Source organism: Haliotis asinina, chromosome 1, assembly GCF_037392515.1.
Source record: "Haliotis asinina isolate JCU_RB_2024 chromosome 1, JCU_Hal_asi_v2, whole genome shotgun sequence".
Lineage (NCBI taxonomy): Eukaryota > Metazoa > Mollusca > Gastropoda > Lepetellida > Haliotidae > Haliotis > Haliotis asinina.
The window spans coordinates 50,844,887-50,870,255 of record NC_090280.1 but is presented as its reverse complement, the minus strand read 5'-3'; the positions used below and the strand labels follow the sequence as shown (position 1 = coordinate 50,870,255).

The 25,369-nt window shown below is 42.0% G+C and overlaps 2 protein-coding genes across 3 annotated transcripts; one reads left to right on the top strand and one right to left on the bottom strand.

The window, feature by feature from the left end:
* Nucleotides 1-426: 426 nt before the first annotated feature.
* Nucleotides 427-10,699, top strand: LOC137280045 (lysophospholipase D GDPD1-like). 2 transcript variants are annotated; one of them, XM_067811856.1, is made up of 12 exons: nucleotides 427-502; nucleotides 2,055-2,150; nucleotides 3,009-3,193; nucleotides 4,760-4,802; nucleotides 5,787-5,922; nucleotides 6,581-6,626; nucleotides 7,456-7,574; nucleotides 7,810-7,899; nucleotides 8,184-8,317; nucleotides 9,325-9,384; nucleotides 9,614-9,665; nucleotides 10,062-10,699. In XM_067811856.1, exons 1-12 carry the CDS (start codon nucleotides 450-452, stop codon nucleotides 10,263-10,265), a joined length of 1,218 nt encoding a protein of 405 aa, XP_067667957.1. In that variant the 5' UTR covers nucleotides 427-449; the 3' UTR covers nucleotides 10,266-10,699. The 2 variants fall into 2 exon arrangements, with proteins under 2 accessions (XP_067667957.1, XP_067667958.1); XM_067811857.1 differs by lacking the exon at nucleotides 427-502 and adding an exon at nucleotides 1,634-1,723.
* A 10,615-nt stretch (nucleotides 10,700-21,314) lies between these two features.
* Nucleotides 21,315-24,013, bottom strand: LOC137273395 (heparan-sulfate 6-O-sulfotransferase 3-B-like). The gene is made up of 2 exons (XM_067806048.1): nucleotides 23,538-24,013; nucleotides 21,315-21,918 (listed from the first exon to the last, which is right to left on the bottom strand). Exons 1-2 carry the CDS (start codon nucleotides 24,011-24,013, stop codon nucleotides 21,315-21,317), a joined length of 1,080 nt encoding a protein of 359 aa, XP_067662149.1.
* Between the last annotated feature and the right edge of the window lie 1,356 nt (nucleotides 24,014-25,369).

Below are 25,369 nucleotides of genomic sequence, written 5' to 3'. Positions count from 1 at the left end.
AACCCCATAATAAAACCTCGTATTGTTAGTTGCTCAGGAACTGAAACAGCATGTCGTTAATTGTTCAGGATTTTTTGCTATTTTTTGCAGCAACAGAAATTCAGTTATTCGGTTATTCAGCAACCTATATCAAACGTTTCAACGTTTGTGCAGCCGAAAGTGGAAAGGTTACAGTGAAGCAAGGCTGCCGTTGATGAAACGCTACAGAAGTTTCACATGCAATGCACGCGTCTCTACAGACAGAACAAACTGAGCCTATGATCCTGTATCAGCAGCGTGCACTCGTATATCCAATAATTCCCCTTTCATCAACAAATCCTCCCTCCTCCACACACACTAACTCCCTCCCCCACTTCTCTCTCTCCTCCGGCGGCTGGTGTAAATAATTAACTCCAAGTGTTCAAATAGCTATAACTTCCTGAAGACGGCCGGCGAGGATGAGGGAGTAGATGATTGAAGGTGTAGATGGTAGCGGTGTGGACGACGTGTTCTCCATCTGCAGGTCAGTTGAAGTTGAAGTGAGTGATAACTGCAGTCTGAAATCACAGTATCATTACTACCGACATTTAAAGCTCTTAGAATCACTTTACAATGGCATGTGCTGAATGTCGTTATGTGCAGATATAGTGTAGTTAATGTAATTCTTATATATCAGCGTTATAGTAAACCTTTAACCCTGTCTCGAGTCAATACATCATTATACACCGGGTTCAGCTGACACCAGCTGACATCAGCTGAACCACACCTCCCAGCTGCCACGAAGAATCAATGTTAGCAAGTGCAGGGAACAATGTACTATGTAATGTACTCAACGATTCCCTTAAGTGTTACAAGTGGACGAGTGTGGAGAGAGTGAGGGAGGGAGTGTGGTCTAAATATTCCAGTACATGTAGCGGAACATATAGGACACAGAGGAGTGAACCTCCATGTTGGGGTTAATTGGGCGGATAATCGAGGTCGGTAGTTCTCGGGCTTGACTAGCCCTGACTGTCGTGGGGTAAGGTCCTCAGTCTCAGTGTGGGTTCGAAACCTGGATGTGACTCAACCTTACAAAAGAACAGCTCTGTACTTTACGAAGAAAGTGTAATCCCAAATACAGTGGAAGATGTCCAAACCGGTCTCTGTCTATTCCGACAAGTTGTCAACACCAGTATATAATTTCAGCCTCACCCGTGGCTTGTGCATATATCATCAGCTCCATAATCCGGCACATTGTCTGAACTGGATTATTTCTTCAGTCCCAGTGAATGCCGGTTTAGATAGCTTCCACTGTACATGTATAATGTGTAATGAAAGGTGAACACTTTCTAAATGACACTGTGTATTCATAAAGTTTTACATTGAGTAAGACAGCTGAGTAAAAACATATATGACACTGTCCAGGTATAGGATAAAAACCGTGCTATCCCAGATTCCTATCCTCATAACGTCACATGTCAGCACTCAGTCGCCTGCATGTAACTAGGTGTAGATATTTGGAAACACCCCCGTGATGAGTATTCAAGTCAATCATGACCTACTCAGTCAAAATGATGAACCAGCTGACCTTGTTCTAGACTTCGGCGCGGAAGTATATACAAATATGCCGTTTTAATAAACCCTCTGGTCTTCCGGGCCGGAACACGTGATCTGCACAGTCGACGCGTTCATGGAATCTCCTAACACTATCCTTAGCGATCCCTTGCGTGATATAAGAACCACGACCACACCTATAGCGCTGTTTGTAAGTATATGTGATCTAGTCTTATTAAGTCAAAATCGAAGAGAGGTTGCTACTTTATGTAACACCTATGTTAGATGAATCAGTAAGTGTAGATTAATATATGTGAGTGCAGCCAAGACACGCATGGCTTACTAGGACAAAGATAACCAAAATCAATAGTTTGCTAGCTCTATTTGGGGTTGGAGAGTCATCCGTGAAGTGGAAAATGACTCAACGAACACCCAACCACTGACAAGACAAGCTCATGTCCGTTTGTATTTCACCTGAATTTGATAAAATATCTCTAAGGCGGGAAGGCCGGTGGATCGATTTTCTTTGTTCAATATACCAGGGAGACTATAGAGACTGGATATACAAAGGACAACAACGAGCAGACGACAACTAGAGCAGACGACAACTGGAGCAGAAGCTATTTCTCCGCAGTCATGTGAGTTATACTGATCGTGTAATCATTAACACGCATAATTTGTCGTGATAATCAACACAAGGTTCAGATTGTAACAGTGTTAGGTGGCTTTATAGCCGAGACTCGGTTTAATGATCAGTAACCCTTGTCAAACATTCTCTACAGTGTTTGTTTTCCTTGGTATTTTAGTTATGAGTGTCTGTGGTAGCGTGGTAACTCAAGTGTGGATGACAAGAGCGCCTGTTTAAAAGTATGTGGTATGTTCAATTATTGTTGTTTGAACATGGGCAATACGACCCATAGATAAGGTTTTAAATTTACTGCCCCTTGTATAGGTAGCATTGTTTTAAAGGGACTGAATAATGGACGTCGGCTTAATAGAGGGAACAGAATCGATACCTAAATAAGATTAAACATGTTGTTGCGCAAACAGGGCCAGGAACCAGTCTTGAAGTTTTCACACTTTGGGGCAGAAAATATTAATGAAACTAAGGTCTTGGGAGTTATAACACGGGGGTTTGAAACCATTTCAAAACCAACCAGTAGAGCGGCGGTACAAGCACTGAGTCCAAGTCACGGTTGATAATATTATAAATTATCTCACTTTAGAAAACTGACAAAAAAAAAGTCAGGGATATGTTTCATTCATCAGTCACTGCCACAATGATGCCCAGAGGTGTATGGATGGCCTCAGAAAGCCAACAGAGGCTTGTCAGAATAGCCATTTCTCATTCACCCATGACACACATACAAAGGGACAGGAACACATTCTTGTATATGAATGTCGCATTTGTCAAGGACATCGATAGATCACTGTAAGAAACAAGTAGGACTATAAAGTTGTCGTACAGGTAATACTCTCTTAACGTTCCCTTTCAGAAAACTGACAATACCAAGGATTAACATGGCAGAATGGGCACTTCCGGTATCCTTGACCCTGGGTGTCGTTATTCCCATACTCATCTACATAACTTTGTCAGTTGTGTTTTTCCTGAAACCAAGCCTAATTCACAAAAGAATAAAGAAGTATGGATTTAACCAACGACACCTGAGTCACCGTGGAGGTAATTATACCTGATATGTGATATGTCTCTCGTGCTGCATGGGAGCACTGCAATAAGCTCTGCATTCTTTTCTTTCTTGCTTTCTTTATTTTTTCGGTCGAAGTTTGTATAATAAAAGTTTGTATAATAATGTCCTGTGACTAATGGGCCTGGACCAGACACCCTCAAGCTATTTCACTACGTACTGCTAATAATTCTCTTGGGTTGAACACACACGGACTGGTAGCATGAACAGAGATCTAGGTAGCACTGACATGTGTACAACATGATCATGTTTCCATTGGTTAGGCTGTGCGAAACACTTCATGTTGGAAAACCCAAAGGCACCTGGTACATTAGCGCTGTTGATCATTATCATTAACTGTGATGGTTCACGGTTGTCCCCATCCCCTGAGACGTTGCTGAGTTGCGTCCCTTGGTACAAGCAAAACTACAATGGTGGGTCCGGATCATATACTATGTGCGTGTGTTTGCGTCTTGGTTGTGTGAAGACCATGCACGTGCTTGCTGATTTACCAGTGCGGTAAAAGTCTGAAATCTGCATACGGTAATTCCTGTAACAACAAGTTGTCCCGTCCTGATAAAGCTGGAATACGGTTCGGTGCGGCGTCAAAAAACAACCGACTCACTCAATCACTCACTCAACTACACATCACATGGCCATCTCGTGGCATTCCTGCACATGACCTGTGAATGGCGAGCGAATGATAACGAATGCACATGAGGAAGAACTGTCACTATACCGATTTGTCTTCCTTATCTACGAAACAATCCGCTGATCTCACTGTCTTTCAGAACCGCAACATTTCCCCCACTTGACTAGCACTCTGTGCAACGCTACAGCCATACATATTCATCTTCTGAATGCCCGTTCGCATTGGGTTTTCAAATTGACAGGAATTGTTTGTTTCTGTCAAACTTATATACTAGTATTCAGTGAGTGAGTGAGTTTAGTTTTACGCCGCTTTTAGCAATATTCCAGCAATATCACAGAGGGGGACACCAGAAAATGGGCTTCACATATTGTACCCATGTGGGGAATCGAACCCGGGTTTTAACCACCAGGCTACCCCACCGCCCCACTAGTATTCAGAGACGTTATTCTGTGGAGACATATTTGTTTCTGTGGTAAACGTCGTCAGTATTTCTCTCGCCAGTCTCTCCCACTTTCCCCTTCTCTTTACACGCAGTGTGTGCTGTGCTGTGATTATTGTTGAAATTGGGGATACTCTCAGCCCACTCTTGACAATTTCGACCTATATTGGTCATGAAGATCCGGGTTAGGAATTGGTCTTCAGGAACCATGCTTGTCGTAACAGGCGGCTAACCGGATCGGGTGGTCAGGATCACTGGATTGTCTGGTCCAGACTCGAGTTTCTTGACAGCCTACCGCCATATAGCTGGAATATTGCTTCATGCGGCGTCAAACAACGAATAATCATCATATGTGACTTGGTCACGTGTTAGGTGAAGAAACATAGATATAAGTTATAGTCGCCATTATGTACATTGTGTCGTAAGTGATGATGTATTGCAGAAGAGTAAATATTCTCACGTCATTTTCAGGCGGTGGCGAGAAGTTAGAGGGCACCATGTCCGCATTCATCAAGTACGTATAGTATCTCATGTATCAACACGCTAATCTGGACGTGAGTGAGTGATATTTTAGCGTCATCTCGGCAATATTTCAGCCATATGACCATTCACCAAATTTGCTCAATAGAACCTGGTTAATCTGAACGGTAAGTATGTATAGTAAAACCATGTTGCTATAGGCGTTGCAGTAAGTTCCTCCTGGACGATGCCAGATGTACACATTTTCGAAATTCGGAGTGACATTTTAGATGTTTGCATCAACGTTCCGCTCTTTTAGGTTTCCATTTATCCAGATCTTGACCTTGACCCTCTCGCAGTAACTTCTCCCGCATATACACAGAGGGACTTAAGAAACCATACCTCGCTTATAATAATTTTACTGATGAAAAAATCTTGAGTTAATGTTATTTGTGAATTCTACCATATGACATATACATAAAAATATAAGCTGATATTGAATTTACAAAACAGGTCCACAATTGTTGATGGATAACTTAAACGTGATTTAGAAATCAATACACAGACCCATGCTTCTTTACGGCATAAATTCAAGTTTCAAACATGACAGAAGTCACTTGGTTACATATTCATTTTTCACTCCTCTTTCGTGGGCCGAGTTAGTTTTTACATAACTATAGCATAAATGGGTGGCGATTTGAGGACATAATCGGGTTAAGGTGTAGATGCCTCGACTTTCAGTCCGTATGCCGTGATGTCACTGAAACACTATTCAAAGCGATGCTAATGCCTTCTCGGCCTCTGTCCAATGTTTACCGAACCACTTAACGTTGAACGGTTGTAGAGTGGCCACGTGGGATTTCGATTTCCCGCATGGGTACTGTGTATGAAGCTCATTTGTGGTGTCATCCACCGTGATATTGCTGCAATATTGCTAAAAGCGGCGTAAAACTCAACTCAGTCAGTCAGTCCTTAAAGCTGACCTGTAGCAGAGAGCTTCCAGGGTATCAGCAGCCTTCACACACTACTCCTATTGCAGCGCCGTCAACTGCGGCACAGACATCCTGGAGATGGACGTCAGGTTGACGAGCGATGACGTTGTTGTCGTGTTCCATGATGAGACTCTGCAGAGGTGTTGTGGAGTCCCGGACGCCGTCATCGACACTAGATATGAGGTACGTCATCAAAGCACTGGGGCGTGAACATTAGTAGGAAGGAACATGGGTGGTCAGGTGTGCAACTGCCTGTAGATTTGTGCCCCTAAGTAGAGACAGGATCCGCTGAGTGTGGTTTCAGACAACTATTCCGTCCTCTATGTTTTGCCAAGACCAGCCGGAATTTTAATGTTTTAACATAATGTTTTTGTGATGTAGGATGTGTGTGTAATTACATTAATGTTATCTATTTGAACGGTTACATTCGTTCGTTCGGTTTGGTGCTTTTGAGGTCGCCTTCGCCGGTTGGCATGTCGGCAGATCCTGCATGGAGGTGGGCGTGTCTGTGGCTGCCAAGTTCCGCAAAAACTTCACGCTGGGAGTGGACACGGCCACTCCCCCAGCTCTTTATAGGGGAGTAGACACGGCCACTGCCCGAACGGTTACATTATCCTGTAGTGATATGTGGTTCGGTGTCTGGTATCCTATGTATGGTACTTCGGTGTCATATACCCAGTATTTGGTACCTTGTGTCTCTACCGGGCCGGGTGTCTGGCTCCCTGTGTCTGTCTGCAGCGGCCTTCATTCAATCAGTTACCCGTCTGGTCTTTGACTGGTTCCACACTGACTTGGTGTGAAGTATGCGAGTAAACTTATGCATAACTTTGCTCTGTCCTAGGACCTCCCGCCGCTGAAGCCGCCACTTGATCTCTACTACAGAAAAGGTAAAATGTTACTGATGATCCTCCTCCTCCTCCACTACTGCTGCTGCTGCTGCTGTTGCTACTGCTGTTGCTACTGCTACTGCTACTGCTACTGCTGCTGCTGCTGCTGCTGCTACTACTACTACTACTACTACTGCTGCTGCTGCTGTTGCCACTGCTACTGCTACTGCTACTGCTACTGCTGCTGCTGCTGCTGCTGCTACTACTACTACTACTACTACTGCTGCTGCTGTTGCCACTGCTACTGCTACTGCTACTGCTACTACTACTACTGCTGCTGCTACTACTGCTCCTCCTACTGCTGCTACTACTACTAATGCTGCTGCTACTACTGCTACTACCTACTACTACTACTACTACTGCTACTGCTGCTACTGCTGCTGTTGCCACTACTACTGCTACTGCTACTGCTACTACTACTACTGCTGCTGCTACTACTGCTACTACTACTACTGCTGCTGCTGCTACTACCTACTACTACTACTACTGCTGCTGCTGCTGCTACTGCTACTACTACTAATGCTGTTGCTACTACTGCTACTTCTACTACTACTACTGCTGCTACTACTACTACTGCTACTACTGCTATAACGACTACCTCTCTACCACTACTGTGACTACGACTACTGCACTTATTTTAACTTAGACTGTTGCTACAATACATGATGAGTACATCAGTGTATGATTTATATAATTATCTAGATAGTACGTACCTTACGCCGAATGCTGCATCTCACGACATACGGTATCTTCGTTATCTCTCAATAGCGATAGAGTTACACATTCTGAAGTGGTTTCATTGTAACCTGCCCCGTAATTATCCGCACAGGACACAAGACGTATGGCGACGACACGCGGATTCTGACACTGAGAGAGGTATTCCAGAGATTCAGTGATGTTCCTGTCATGCTAGAAGTGAAAGGAACTCAGGAACAGCTCGTGCGTAAGGTGAAATAATCAGGAGTGCGTGAGTGAGTGAGATAATCGGAGCAGGCAGTTCTCTGACAATAACTAAGTGTGGTGGACGGGTGAATGTATGTGCCGGCGATTAGATATGTGTTCTCATGTTGGGTACATCAATAACAAAACAGTTTCTGTGTTCTCGTGTCGCGTACATCGGTAATACAGCGGTTTGTGTGATCTGATGTCAAGTACATCTGTAATATAGCTTCTGTTTCTCTAGGTGTCGGACATGATCGTGGAATTTGACAGAACAGACAGGACAATATGGGGCAGCGAAAACAAATCAACGTCCACTCTGATGTATAAGCAGGTAAATGACTTTCACCATGCACTCCTTCTGTCCACATAAAACTGCTTGACATGGATCCTGGCACTGACATCCTGGCGACAGCGTGTGCAGTAAGACGTGCAGTTAATCCCTCTGAACCGAATTGTAAATTATAAAACAGCAGCAACAACAGCAACAACAACAACAACAACAACACCTACTACTACTACTACTACTACTACTACTACTACTACTACTACTACTACTACTACTACTACTACTACAGATGCTGCTGCTACTAATGTATTCGATTCTATGCATTTCAGAATGCGGACATTCCTATTTTCTTCAGTTACAAAGGGGGACTACTCATGCTGCTATGGTTCTACACTGGATTACTCCCCTTTATCAGACTGCGTGAAACCTTTCTTGTAGCTCCCATGCCATCTGTAGAACTAGAGTGAGTACGTTTCGTTATTCCGGAATAGACTTTCCCCAAGTATCTGTGGTGAGGCCTTGTTTAACACCACAGTGACACGTATTAGCAATACGACGGAGGTCTAATACAATCATTGTATAGACCATACAGTCCACTGACTTAAGGTTTAACTGACCACTAACGCTCCAACTAAGGTCACCGAGTCACCACCCGATCAATTATCCCCCCGTCTTTCCCAGCATATTTTGCAGGGTAACAGTTATCCATCGCTTGCTATGAAATGACGGTGTATCATCATGGAATAACTGATGTATCACCAGGTGCTATGTAATAACGGTGTATCATCAAGTGCCATGTAATAATGGTGTATCATGACACGCTATGTAATCGTGGTGTATCATCAAGTGCCATGTGATAACTGAAGTATCACCACGTGCTATGCATTTGCTGGTGTATCGCCACGTACTATGTACTTCCTGGTGTATCACCACGTACTTTGTACTTGCTGGTGTATCACCACGTACTTTGTACTTGCTGGTGTATTACCACGAGCTATGTACTTGCCTGTGTATTACCGCGAGCTATGTTCTAACTAGTGTATCACCATGTGCTATGTTCTAACTAGTGTATCGCTATGTGATCGATGTGTAGTAACGGTGTATCATCATGTGATGTGTAATAACTGGTGTATCACCACGAGCTATGTACTTGCTGGTGTATCACCACGTGCTATGTACTTGCTGGTGTATCACCACGTGCTATGTACTTGCTGGTGTATCACCGCGTGCTATGTTCTAACTAGTGTATCACCATGTGATCGATGTGTAGTAACGGTGTATCATCATGTGATGTGTAATAACTGGTGTATCACCACGTGCTATGTACTTGCTGGTGTATCACCGCGTGCTATGTTCTAACTAGTGTATCACCATGTGATCGATGTGTAGTAACGGTGTATCATCATGTGATGTGTAATAACTGGTGTATCACCACGTGTCATGCAACTTGTATCTCACTATTGTTTTCAGTCCAGAAAATGGTTTTGATCTCGGCGGATTTGGTCGATTTAAAGTCTGGCTTACTGACAAGTAGGTGGACCTCTCTTCCATAGTTGTGTGTGTGGCTTCTGTATGTGCGTGTGCACGTGCGCGTGCGCGTGCGCGTGTGTGGGTGACAATTCTGTAAAGTATTTATACCTAAATCCTTTTGTAACGAAGTAGAAGAAAATCTGCATGATATGTTTGTACAGAAAACTAAATAAACAGTTTGTATCCCTCTCAGTATATTAACCATAATGAGTTAAACCTGTTGTTCCAGACTTTTCATGCGATCGTCCCTCTTTGGTCACCTGTCCAGGCGTGGTATTAATGTAAGTTGCCATAGAAACGTCATCATCTGCATCCTCCACCTTAGGACAAATCATAGACTGACCACCTGTAGACACTTTACTATAGTTTTAAATAAATCTGGTTTAGACACCACACGAAATGGATGCATGAAGTATAATATGTTAAAAAGATCAAACACCATAAGCTTAAGTATGACAACCCACTCGGGATTCGAACCCACATCCTCAGAGTCAGGCGCCTGATCGCCAGCTTATACACTTAGCCGCCAAACCCGCTCAGCCACCGCGACTTCCAAGAAAAACAAACAAACAAAAAACCCACAAATTATGATTGCTTCCAGATTAAAGTAAAGACAAAAGGCATCTTTTAAAGTCTTCAATAACATCGTATTCATTTTATCTTTATACCTCTTTCAGACTTTCCTGTTTGTGTTGAATAAGGACAGCGAGTACAAGCGAGCATTTCATCAACTGAAGGCCACTGGCGTGATAACCGACTTCCCGACCTCACTGTCGGCCTACCTCAGGTCGGCCCCGCTGACCGACACACAGACGTCGGGGCCTGCTGACAGCTTGTTAAAGACGGACACACATACAACGGAGCCGACAAATGACTTGTGAAAGAAGTCAGGGTCGACAGAATTGTTTGAACCCGTAATGGTACAAGACAGACAAATGATCCATCGCGGACAAATCAGCGACAGCTATAATTTGCAGACTTATCAACAGCGCCATCTATGTGATGCCATCAACAATGTGTAAACCCTGCTAGCACACAACGTTTACAACGTTTCAGGAAGGTTGTAGATTGGTAAAGTCATAACACAACTTTGTGGGAAGGTTGTAGTTTGGTAAAGTCATGGCTCCCACGTCGTTAGTATTACATCATTTTGTAACGTTATTTCACAACGTTACAACATATACATACGTACCTTGTCAAAACGTTATGTGTCGAATATTACACAACGTTACAACATATACATACGTACCTTGTCAAAACGTTATGTGTCGAATATTACACAACGTTACAACATATACATACGTACCTTGTCAAAACGTTATGTGTCGAATATTTCACAACGTTATGGTTCATGGTCTCTGAAACGTTAACGTTGATTAGACGTAAACTGTGACATCGGATTATTCGTAATGTCTGCAGAAAGCAAGACCGAATTGCATTATTTACCAGTAATATTACGTGAGTACCATCCGAAAGATACTGTTTGGTAACTTAATTTCAGTTCCTACTGAAAACATTACTATCACTTCATTGTGCAAGGTCACGTCACAACGTAAATGTACGCACAGAGGCATTGTGACAACGTTGTGACAACGTACAATTGGGAGAATGCCGTGTTGTTATAAAGATGATGGACTTTATGACCGCTCTCCCACTTACTTTATTTTTATGACGAATACATTTTTATGTTCTTTTGTGATAATAAAACAGAAATAAGGACATCATTCTGAGCGACCGTCATTTTCAAGATTGCAAGGATTAGCATTGTTTAAAAGCTTGCCACGGTCTGCAGCCAATGCGAAGCCAATGCTGGTGTCAGTCTGGCTACGAGCGTCAGTGCACACAGAGACGCCCCTTGAAACGATCCGTGTATGAATATCCAGAGTCCGCCTGGTCCTGTCACATGTTTGACGCAATGTTCCAGATATACTGAACAGCAAAAGAAACGCAATTTTCGAAAATAAATCTCATAAAGTAAGCGTATATCTTGATGAAAAACTTGATAAAAAGCCAGAGTTGTGTTTCTTTTTTCTGTCAGTATATATTATAAATAATCGATTCTGAAGCAGACAGTACAGTAATTGACTTCATGAGTATCGATCTCCGCAACCAGGAAGGCGAAGTACTGGTTCCAGACGGGCACCTCATCTTCTACCCAACTGTTCACAATGTCATCGTTGACGTCCACTCCATGATCAACATCTTGGCCGCAGCTGATTCTAGCCATGTTCCGTGGGCAAGGATATCGCTCTGTCATCAAGAGAAAACAAGACATGTAAAAGTCCTTCAGTAATAGGCCTTCAGCAACCCAAGTTTGCCATAAAAGGCGACTATGCATGTCATAAGAGACAGCTAACGGGATCGGGTGGTCAGTCTCGCTGACTTGGTTGACACATGTCATCGGTTCCCAATTGTGCAGACCGATGCTCATGTTGTTGATCACTGGATTGTGTGGTCCAGAGTCGATTATTTTCAGACCGCCGCCATATAGCTGATACATTGCTGGGTGCGGCGTAAAACTAAACTCACTCACTCACTCACGCAGAGGGAACAAAATTCACGGGTGCTTCCAGTAGATTTGCCCGTCTATTCTAGATTTCTGACGGACGGACTAAATTTAAAACTGGCCAATGTGAAGGTTCAGTAAAATGTTTAGATCACCTGCTCCCTACACCATAATTCACCATATCTAATTATCTAATTATAGTTTGTAACTAAAAATCGGCTCTTTTCTTTGGATTGTCTGGTCTGGTTAGATTGTACGTCCAGGCATGCTGAGGTTGTGACACACTGTACACCCAGGCATGCTGAGGTTCTGATACACTGTATACCCAGGCATGCTGAGGTTCTGATACACTGTACACCCAGGCATGCTTAGGTTCTGATACACCGTATACCCAAGCATGCTTAGGTTCTGATACACTGAACACCTAGGCATGCTGAGGTTCTGATACACTGTACACCCAAGAATGCTGAGGTTCTGATACACTGAACACCTAGGCATGCTGAGGTTCTGATACACTGTACACCCAAGCATGCTGAGGTTCTGATACACTGTATATCCAGGCATGCTGAGGTGTACACTCAAGCTGTGATATGGCACCCTCCTACATCCAGACTGAGGATGATGGGCCACATAATGTTTTCTTACGATGAGAACAAGGGAACACCGAACATGTCAACGGCTTCAAGAAGAGAGAAAACGTCATGTCATCGTCTACGACGACGCCAGTACGCTGGAATCTTGGTCACGTCGCCATATAGTTGCGACTGCCAATGGCAAGACTTGAAAGACACACGAAAAAATCGAGGATGTTGAAGCATAACGTGCAGATACTGAAAGTTCAGCTGTTGATCCACTCAACAACTGGTGTGGCGAACCAGTACAACAGCATCTCACATGCGGCGATGACGGCAGTTTCAAAACCAGCTCTATTTTTAACGTTTGATGATGTCGATTTTAACTGGCGGGAAGTGGTCCCTATTACAACAGGTGTCAGGCTTTTGTCATCATGTCTCCATCCATTGGTCAACCATGGCTCCCCTTGACAACCAGGGTTTCCATTTACAGTCTGTTGACACTATTCCCCTCACAACCGTATCTATATGATACAGTCAGATTGTGAAATCAGTCATTTCGTGAAATGATTAAGATGGCCCGCCATTTCGAATCATTTTATGTAACAACAATCAATATCTTGCAGTCATTTCATGAAATTTCACTTAATCTACGATGTGGTTTACAATTTCAACATAACTTATTGTCACTAACAGTTGAAACTGTTGTGTCAGCGACTGCTGCACTTCCGCTTCACGAAATATACCTATATACTGTAATATATATACCTCACCCGTGAATATCCGGGTTAGAACTGGTCGTCAGTAACCCATGCTTGTAAGAGGCGAATAACGGGATCGGTTAGTCAGGCTCCCTGACTTGGTTGACATGCCATCGTAGAGTGACTTGATTGATGCACGTGCTGTTGATCACTGGATTGTCCGTCCCAGAATCGATTATGTACAGACCGCCGCCATAATGCTAGAATATTGCTGAGTGCGGCTTTAAACAACAAACCAAACCAAATCGTTTTGTCTCTGAAGGGATGTGAGTTGGAAGTACTTGACTTAGCCCTGGACAGATCAGGGCGTTTTGACAAAGGGGCAGCACGGAACGATACTGGTCGAGTTTCGAGTCCGTGAAATTAGGAGATTTCGGTATGCATCAGAATCACGATTTATGTTGTCAGCTTAAAGTTCCTAAATGATTAAATGAGTATATTTTTGCGCCGCTTTTAGCAATATTTCAGCACTATCACCTCGGTGGACATTAAAAGTATTTTAATATTGTACCCATGTGGAAAACCGAACCCGAGGCATGGGCGTGACGAGTGAACTCTTTAACCACTGGGCTATCTCTCCTCCCTTTTGATTATATGATCGTATTGATTAAATATGTGTTGATATCTAAGCTCCGGTGATGGAAACTGACACGAAGCTATGGTCATGTGTTGGTTTCCATTCCTGACTGAAACTTAGCTTTCACGAGGTGTTATAATTCAGTCTGAATGTGCCTGGGGAAGGAATAGTAGATTCGTTTCATTGCTTAGATGAACACGACAACAAAACTAAATTGTTGACGCATCATTCTGTGGATATTACAATAATAAATGTGGCTTCAAACTGATGATACAAGAACAAACTATACACTTTTTTCCTTCACATTTTTGTTTATTCGTAATGTAATGAAGCATCATATTCCAACTACCATGCACACAAACTTTACAATAACCGTACTAAACATACAAATGGTGAAAGGACGAATGACTATAAATGACCTTTGCCCAGCTATGTGCGCGAGGCACACTTAGTTCCGTTTCTCTAGATTGGGATGAATGGGACAAGTCCAGGTTTCGGTTGTCTGCTTTGTCAAATTGAGGATCAGACTCTTTCTTTATCTGAAAAGAAATAATAAAACAGTGATCTCTATATACAAGAATAAAAGATGAGTTGACTCTGCATAGAAACATTGCTCAAACTTTTATTATATATTAATTATAACTTATTGGATCATTGAGTTGTGTACGGACTTGTATTCCTTTCAGTAAAATATTGTATAAAAATAGATAAAATTAAAGCCACCTTAGCCATAGCAATAGTTCAGATATAAATTAATAATTAAAAGGTAAATGATGCAATATATATAAAAAAACATGCTATAGACTGCCAACTCCTGGGAATGTGAAAGAGTATAAGCATTTAGGAAGATTAGTATAAGTCATTAAAACAATTGTCAGTTCGGTACTTACATGATGATATTTATGCAGAATATACGTGAATTATACAATAAAATGAGGCAGCGCGTAAAGTTCAGCGTTAAAAGCATTTATAGTTGGCATACTTTGACACTGAGTTCAAATACTTGACAACTAATCAGTGTCAGGTCATTAGTGTGTCGGGGTTCGTGTGTCGGCTTCACTGGGGCAGTCCCCACTTAACAGGCGCCTATTATCAAAATTAGCTAGCTGTAAAAACAATAGAACTTACCTGAGTCAGGTGTTGACAGACAAAACCGGAAGTAATGAACCGGTAATCCATGGGCACGCGAACTCGTGACATTTTATAAAAGCAACAGTTTTATGTACTGAAGAGGTCGTTTTCAGTCTTTGTCTTAAAATCACATCCAAATTGGGTCAGAGAAGGATTTCGTGCCTGCCAATCGAAAAAGGATCAGGTATTTCTTATTACCCACAATGCCCCTACGCACAGTTGCCGCCATTTTGTCGCTTGATCCCAAGTTCTTTTGAGACGACTATGTTGAAAGCAGTTCTCACCCGGTATGTCCAGTAACGACGACAAGGAAGTCAACACAGTGCAGTATTCCTACGTTTGCCCGTGTTATCTGATTCAAGAGACTGGCAATGAGATTTACAATAGAAGCTTTGGAGATTCGGATACGTGTAAAAATTGAGAACAGCAGCAGTCGTCGATCGCAGCGGGAGAAAAGGAACATTCCACGATCTGGTCAGGTACAGTGTTATTTTCTTGAAATAAGCAATAGCACATGTTATTCGTAATGTTTAACGTAAATAAGTAACTACTACAATACATATGAAATTTTAGACTTGATGGACCTCGGTAAACAAATGCGTGTCGAATTCTTAGCAAGAGAGATGTATGGCTTCCTTCGCTCAGCACTCGGTTAATTCAAGAACTCAATATTACTCTGATTTGGATCAGCTCACACACGATTAAAATGGTTCAATGTGTTAATGAATGAGAAATTATCTTTGCAAGAAAAAAATAAAATCACAAATATCTCTAGTATATTATTGCTGATGTGCTTGTTACGACTCAAAATAACTTCAAACGTATTTATAAATACGAATATTTATTTAAGAAATCCTTTTCATATTGCTTTTGATATTTGCACGGGCTAGAGTGCAGTTTACCGGGCGCGCGACCCGGGACTGCTGAGCGCTCGCTAATGAGCGCGCTGTAGAGCTACTGAACTGTCTCACTTTACCGCGCTGATGTATCCTTAGGGTTAGGGACCCCCCTTCTAGATCCTTAGGGTTAGGGACCCCACTTCTAGATCCTTAGGGTTAGGGACCCCCGCTTCTAGATCCTTAGGGTTAGGGACCCCCCCCCTTCTAGATCCTTAGGGTTAGGGACACCCCCCTTCTAGATCCTTAGGGTTAGGGATCCCCCCTTCTAGATCCTTAGGGTTAGGGACCCCCCTTCTAGATCTTTAGGGTTAGGGACCCCCCCTTCTAGATCCTTAGGGTTAGTGAGTAAAGGTTAGGGTTGGCAAACCTTAGATGCGATTATATCCATATATCCATCCACGAATCGAAAGTCAAACGATAAACGTCATCGTATATCATAGCTTCGCTGGATTGGCTGCACAACATCTTGAAAACAATGCCTAGGTGTGGCTTCTCGCTTTGATGAATGGGTAGGCGGGGCCTAGCTCTGCGCATGCGCAGTAAATGAAAACAAACCATAATAGTTTGTTTTCATTCACTGCGCATGCGCAGAGCAGGTGGGGTAATGACCCGTTAAACGAGCACTAACTAACTGTGATCGCACCGGTGGTCCCGAGGTAGCGTGTCCGCTAATTAGTCTAATTAGAATCCCACGACCCCTGCTGAGAGCGTTCGAGTCCCGCCAGCACAGCGAAAAAAATCGGAAAAAGCGCGCCCGGTAAAGTGCACTACTCCCTTTGCACGTTTGAAAACAATGTAGTCGGGGATAGTGTGTCATTTTGCATTGATGGGTTAGGGATTCTCTGACCAGATTTCAAAATTGAAATTTCACAATGTTTTCAAACTAATATTGAAGATTTTTGTATCATTGATTTATGAGATAATTGAGATTTGCCATCTGATGTAAGTAGTGTTATGCTTATCATATCAAGATGTAACGAACTCTGAATGAAGAAATGTGGATTGTGTTAGTCCCACAGAAAAGGTTACGAAGAGTTTTTGATATAAAGAATATATGGGTATACAATGATGGATTGCCAACCCAAAATAGTATATGAATTTGCTGACCTGGATTCTTTTCATCTAGCATATTCTACACGCAAATTGATATTTATTCTTTTTATTCGACACTTTATTGTTATCAAGAGTGCAATATGACAAGTTCCTGACTTTTTTTTAATCGATGCATTTCTACGTTTCCAGCATAAAGGAGGGCAGTGTTGGTAAAACTGAAGAAGGCAGCTAGGACCAACTCATTTTGACATATAAAAGGTATGTATAACCTGAACCGTCCAGTACATAATGTAAACACAGCATAACCAAATAATGTAAATCCTAGGAATCAGTAAAAATGCATGGCGCATGTAATTATTCTTGTAACCTCCAACTGGAAACATATTTCACTTATAGTTGTGCATCATGCACATGTCTCCTTTCAGAAGCTTTTTGATGGGTTTGGATGAACAAGATGGATCACTTATGAAGGTGTGGGAAATCAGAGGCCCACGGCTTGTATGCAAAGAACGGCAAAAAGTTCAGAGTAAGTAAACATATTCTAGTCATTTTACATCTTGCAGGGATTAAAACATTTAAGGAAACCTTTAAAATATCAAGTTAATTTGGATTCTTTCTATGTACATTCAAGGAATTTCAAAGTGAACTCTGTTTAAAATGTGCAATTTATCCTTTGAAAAATACAGCTTAAAAGGTTTTAAATATTATGCAGCACATTGTGCTGCAGCGTATGCTTGTGACCCCATATTCATAGCTTGTCTGCCTGAATGACTCCACATTATTGGTTAAGAAAACATGTCATTTCACAATAACGGATAAATCGTAGTTCTATACTCGTAATGTGCATTGTAAGTAACACTCAGAAAATAAATTATGGCTTTCAAAGGCGAATTTCTTCATGTCTCTGCACTCTATCATATATCAATAAGCTGTTCTGCGATTGAAACTTTTGATGTCAAATGCTCAGTTTATACTTTTTGATCTCTTCGCTTATCGGACATGGGGTTCAGTGTATTTCACCTCAAGCGATGTTTGACAGTTTTCTTTTCTCTAGCCATGGATATCGTAGACGAATGCTTGTTTGTACTGATAGTTTGTTTTCTAAATTTCAGAAGCTGGAAAGCAGGAAGGCTGTGAAACGATTGACTGGCCGGAGGAGAAGAAGCACACAGTTCTTCCTCTCTTGGGAAAAGAGCTAACATTTTTCAAACTAGGAAGCCAAGTGATATGGGCTTGTCTACAGTGTGTTTAAGAAAAATATTCTGTACTCACTGCTAATTATTCCCTTGCTTTTGTTTCATTTACTAACTTGAATATTCCGAATATTATTTGTTTACATATTGTTGAATATAAATAAACTTTTAATGAAGTTGTGTTTTATTCTGTTGTTTGTCATCCTGAAGCCTTTTACCTTTATGCAATTGTATAAAGTACCTGATTTGCTACATGTGAGACATGAAACAACATCTTTTCCGGAGGACCGTGTAAAGGGCTGACACGAGCAAGTTTCAGTTCAGGGAAACTAGGTATTAAACTAGGTTGGAAACTACAACACGGAAACCGGGTTGAAACCTACAGTAAACTCATACATGGAAACCAGGTTGAAACCTGCAAGAAACTCATACATGGAAACCAGGTTGAAACCTACAGTAAACTCATACATGGAAACCAGGTTGAAACCTGCAATAAACTCATACATGGAAACCAGGTTGAAACCTACAATAAACTCATACATGGAAACCAGGTTGAAACCTACAATAAACTCATACATGGAAACCAGGTTGAAACCTACAATAAACTCGTACATGGAAACCAACTGGATCCCGCTTGGAGGAGTGGGTAATGAAACGAACTGGAAACCATCCTGAAATGGTGCAGTTTCAGTTGCATGGAAACCACAATGAAACTATTGGAAACTCCCTGGAAACCAACTGGAAATGTTGGTTTCCATGACGTTTCTTCTCGGTTTCAGTGCTCCGGAAACCAGCTTATTTTTGCTGTGGTCATCGTCTACGACGACGCCAGTACGCTGGAATCTTGGTCACGTCGCCATATAGTTGCGACTGCCAATGGCAAGACTTGAAAGACACACGAAAAAATCGAGGATGTTGAAGCATAACGTGCAGATACTGAAAGTTCAGCTGTTGATCCACTCAACAACTGGTGTGGCGAACCAGTACAACAGCATCTCACATGCGGCGATGACGGCAGTTTCAAAACCAGCTCTATTTTTAACGTTTGATGATGTCGATTTTAACTGGCGGGAAGTGGTCCCTATTACAACAGGTGTCAGGCTTTTGTCATCATGTCTCCATCCATTGGTCAACCATGGCTCCCCTTGACAACCAGGGTTTCCATTTACAGTCTGTTGACACTATTCCCCTCACAACCGTATCTATATGATACAGTCAGATTGTGAAATCAGTCATTTCGTGAAATGATTAAGATGGCCCGCCATTTCGAATCATTTTATGTAACAACAATCAATATCTTGCAGTCATTTCATGAAATTTCACTTAATCTACGATGTGGTTTACAATTTCAACATAACTTATTGTCACTAACAGTTGAAACTGTTGTGTCAGCGACTGCTGCACTTCCGCTTCACGAAATATACCTATATACTGTAATATATATACCTCACCCGTGAATATCCGGGTTAGAACTGGTCGTCAGTAACCCATGCTTGTAAGAGGCGAATAACGGGATCGGTTAGTCAGGCTCCCTGACTTGGTTGACATGCCATCGTAGAGTGACTTGATTGATGCACGTGCTGTTGATCACTGGATTGTCCGTCCCAGAATCGATTATGTACAGACCGCCGCCATAATGCTAGAATATTGCTGAGTGCGGCTTTAAACAACAAACCAAACCAAATCGTTTTGTCTCTGAAGGGATGTGAGTTGGAAGTACTTGACTTAGCCCTGGACAGATCAGGGCGTTTTGACAAAGGGGCAGCACGGAACGATACTGGTCGAGTTTCGAGTCCGTGAAATTAGGAGATTTCGGTATGCATCAGAATCACGATTTATGTTGTCAGCTTAAAGTTCCTAAATGATTAAATGAGTATATTTTTGCGCCGCTTTTAGCAATATTTCAGCACTATCACCTCGGTGGACATTAAAAGTATTTTAATATTGTACCCATGTGGAAAACCGAACCCGAGGCATGGGCGTGACGAGTGAACTCTTTAACCACTGGGCTATCTCTCCTCCCTTTTGATTATATGATCGTATTGATTAAATATGTGTTGATATCGTTTGAATTCCTATTTACGACGAGTGATCACATATTTGAGAAGAATTTGAATTTGGATTGCGTATCTGTTGTTGGCAAATGCTTTGTTTTACATGTTGTCCGGTGTTTGCCTTTTCAGGAGAAGAATGGCAAGGGGTATGAGGGTGATGTTGTATGTATACACGAGGTATGTATGTACGGATTATAGATCATTAGTCACGAGGGGAACATATGTGCTCCATGTGAATAACGTTCAAAGGCATCACTTCACTTACACAAGGCGCAGACTTTTTAAATATATTGTATTTCAGACCAGAGAAATGATAAGCTGCCGTAAAGAGTTTGTTCCACTCACGTGTTCATCACAGTTATACAGTCATGGGTAAACTCATAATTTTAGATACATCTCTAAGTAGCAAATTCCAGCGATGTTTTTCACCAGTCTCGACGGCTGTTTCGAGTTTCTTAGCCAACCCACCACCTAGGTTATATTAGTGAGGTTTTTGTAGTCATATTTCATAAGTCTTATTATGACGATATGCAACACTCATCTGAGTCGGTGCCTGTATAAAACAAGTAATGATTTATCACAACAGTTTTGAAAGACTGTCTGTCTCTACATGAAAAATGGTGTTATACACTCTTTCATGCACAGACAGATTAATAAATATGCCAAGAAGAAACACATATTTGTCATGAATTTTCGTTTTTCAATGACCTGAGGAAAAAACGTCAATACACGTGTATGTAATGTGGCAAATGTTACATATTTATATTCTGTTTGCCAAGTCACATCCGTGACCAGGTCGTCAAGGGCCGAGTGGTGACGAATCACCAAGGTAAAGGTGGACGGAAGACACATTTTAAAAAGTTTTAGAAAGAGACACGTTATACTCTGACAATAACAATTTTGATTCCTCGTCATCCAGAGAGAGTTGCAGATCACTCACTCACTTGGCAATTGTTCTTGGAAAACACCCAGTTAGACATAGAATTAGAATGATTTTTTTACGAACGCCGCAACCCAAATAACGAAAAAATAGACTAATTAGGGAGGGACGCTTTAATTTCTTTAACTTAGTCTCTTTTTGAAATTTGAATTTAGCTTTTGATCCCGACAATCCCGACACTGCGAACAGGTGACAGACGTGACCGGTTACCAACACATGCACATCAGCGAGTCTGGCTTCCTGACTAAGTTCCCTTACGTAGTAAACTACTTAGACGTGGCTGCGACGATGTCGCATCAAGATATTTCAGTCTTTGAAAAAATATGTCTTTGGCATAATCGTAAAGCATTACATCAAATCTGTTCATGTAGAAGATTTTGTTGCGATCGTCCTCACTGAGAGTGAATGTAGATGAATGATGCTTTGTCTTAAATTTAGCAGTAAATCCTATATTAAACGTATTCTCGAAAAGGATTTGAGACAGTTCCTGATACTCGGTTAAACCAAAGAACGCCATGTTCTTAAGATTTTCTTTTGCGCTTGTCAGCATGCGGTACTGTCTTTCGTCGTAAGTCCAACCAGAAGCGGAAGTGTTGTAGCAGTCTACAATGCTCAGGTTTGCCAACATCCGGGTCTGTCTGTTCACAGCTAAATTTGATTGGCAGTCCATGAACTCCTGCAGGGTAACGTTTTTCCAGTCACCGTCGAAACACCTTGGGAGCTCCTCAGTCGTCGGGGAACGTCCATTACACAGAAGAGGGACAATCCAAGTCGCCCCCCTGGCAACGTGATTCCATTCGCTTAGGTAACGTGGCAACGGATCCCTCAGCATGGTAACATACAGGTGTCTGCAATCAAGAAAACACAGTAAAACAAATACAAGTATTACATACATATTTTAAAGCACTTCACTGACCATAAACTTCAGACTGCGTATGTGGTGGTCCGTCCTCACGTGTCCTACCCATGGACTGATGATGTCTAAATTACATCCCCCATACTGCACCTGCCTTTTGTGTAATATTAACCTTTCTAAGGCAAAATAATCTTCAGTACTCAATCCGTATGGCCATAAGAGCATCCAAGATGACATACGTCACGTCCTCAAACCATGACTCCAGCTGCCGCCATCCAAGATCCAGTTGAAGATTCTTTACTCTGTACAGCACAGTGTTACGAGAGTGTATTTTCTTTAAATTGTATTATTGATTAAGTGATTATTATTATTGGGACACAATGTTTAGAGTTTTGAGGGATAGTTATTATGGGTCACATGTCGTATCATAAAGTTCAGTGCTATTAAGATTTTGGCGGTAAGCCTTTAAGGTAGTGCTTTAGAGTTACCTCCCTTTGGTGTGTTTATTGTCGATCTCAAAGCATGGCGAAGGGTCCATGCTTCGGTGGAATATTCAGGAATCAGTGACTGTGTATATGAAGGCTGGTTGGTTTGTTGACGCACGGACACACACGGATTACTTGGAGCACATTATTCGGCTAACATCAACCTGCCTGCTTTTGTCAACGCTTGACCTACGACTGCTGCCTGACCGCTCGCCACGTTACATTCAGCATTACCGTTTCTCACTCTCAAAGCAGCCTTTGGTGAGTTGATGTTATATTTGTGACCCATTACTTTAGATTTGACTCAGTTGCATTGTACATGAAACCTCTGTTGTGAATCTTTGTATCTTGCCGTCTGCTCAATACAAAATATCAAATACTTTTGACTTATCAGTGTTATATTTTGCAGGTTCTGGGGGGATATCTTCTACCTTTTGTCACGGCAAATGTTTAATCGTAACAACAGTCAACAAGAGGTCTCCATGGTGGAGTTTTATACTGAACAATGCATGTCTGTCTAATCACTGAAACGGTTCATTCAGTAACAGCAGGACCTAGTTTTTGGAGTCAGCTACCTCCACGCATACATGATTCAATAATGTTCAGTAGCTTCAACATTGTGCTCGATACTCTTTTCTTCAGCCAGACGTCTTATAAACGTGGCTTTCGATTGGGTGGCATGTCCACTCAGAACGACCAATGATAAGGAGTCAGCCTTGACCTATTGTTCCGTACCGATGAGTGAGTAACTGCACCGCTTTTTAGCAATATTGCTGCAATATCATAAGGGAAATCGAACCTGGGTCCTGGGCGTGATTCTAAAATCAAAGACTTCAAAGAAGCTGGCAGACTACCACAGAGTGTAGTATAGAGTTTGTGACTGAGTGTTTTGGTTTTGTGGTTGCATGTCTGCTATATGGGAAAGCCGGATGTGATGAAGGTTTTGAATGATGTTTTCGGCTTTGTTGAAACACAAGGGTGTGTTACTTACATAATCATTAACAGAGCCAATAAACAACACGTCAAACCACACGCTCTTGTAGACAGTAAAGACAGAGCTCAGAGCGTGTCTGATTAATGGTAAATGTTCCAGGTCTGTTTGTTGTCTATTTAGTGATGATCTTACCTTCGTTTGATTTTCCGACCACTACGTTTGTTCATGGCATCCTCGACACAGTCATGCAGATGGGTCCAGTCGGCATGGACTTGGCATGGATGCTCACGTCTCTCCCGTTTAAACAGGACATTCGACTTCCACGCTTGATAACATGCACACTTAGCTTTAACCTCACCATCACATCGGCACCATGGTGTGACGTCTAGGTCATATGCCATATGACTTGCAAAAGTCGTACTTCCAGTCTTCTGAATTCTCACAAAGACGATGACGTCACTTCCGTTGGAGCTAACATTGTAGCTGTGCATGCTGTCTTTACGTGAGAATTTATCAGATGATTGTCCCCAGTTACAAGCATCACCGTCGTCCGTGGGATAAATCACTTTAAAGGCCGGTGTGCTTGTTTTCCAAAAACTGACATGATACGTTGACCAAACAGTAATGGCGATTATCGTGACAAATAGCAACAAGACTCTAATTAACATTACGTTCAACATATGACGAAATCTTCCCAATCACGCAGTAAACCTTTTCATCAAACCTGAGAACTGGGCTGGCGTTCCAATGTTCGTTAGGAAGCACAGGTGTACGAACAGAAGGATGAAACGCAAACATCCAAATGAACGAACATTGAAATCTGAAAAAAACCCCAATAGATTATCTGGTTTGTGGAGCGGAAACACTGAAATGTGAATAATGAACGCGATACATGTGTGTCCTGAAACATGAAAGTTGTAATAACAAAACAATTGAAACAAGCAATGCAAAGATAATTATAGTAACCATGTCCAGCGATACATGAGGCTCGTGCATGATGAGAACCCCGACATAATTTCAATCAGTTCAGGGACTATTACCGAGAACTTGTTATGACATTGTGTCAGATCGTAATAACAGATCCACATGCACGAGGGCTGACAGGAACCCCATACTCCATAGCTGAAAGATATATACTGCAAGCAGAAAGTATGATAACACTTTAAAATTTCATAGTTATATGTAAACTTAACACGTGGTGACGTCATGTATACTCTAAGGTAAGTGTAACGTTTGTGTGCTGAATGGACACTTTAAACGACATAGAACATGCAGTAAAGCAACCGATTAAATATTCATTGGGTTTGAGTGAAATGATACACTGTCAAAACAGCGAAAAACATGGGTCTTTAATACACCAACACCATGTTTGACTCAAACTCTGAAACACAACAGCATAGTGCCCGGAGGACCGACATCCCGTCCGTAGGAGTTGTACTGACGTACCTCCATGCTGCTAGCCTGTTCAAACAGCACTTTGCATCAGTACTTTTGACTGTATATGTATGTATATATAGTTATACCCATATGGTGATACGGGTGTTGTAGTGGCTCATACAGCTGTCACCAGTTTGACTGGACAGGAAAACATAGATGACAGCTTTGAAACAAGTCCCGGTAGACAGTGATGGGGGTAAACTATTCAGGACTTTCATGATGAACGAAAAAGGCGTGCAGTTATGGCCAAGATGTTGAACACCAGTTTAGATGTATTGTGATGAAATCGTTACGAGAAGGCACAATAATTACTATTGAAGATTGAAGTCACTGAACGGAAACAAGTCACCTCAGTGGCACAGGTGTCGTTTGACGAGGTAGGATCACCCAGTTCCATACACACGCTTGAAACTGGTTGCAGATGTGTTTTCTTCTCAACCACCTGCTGGTGGTCGACAGCAATCCACCACACAGCGGAAAGGGATGTTTCACTCCATTGCAACTAAGCAGAACCACTTCGTGACTGCAGCCACACTCGGAAATGAACGTCAACGGCGTGAAGACGCTTCTCCTCAGCGCATAATCGT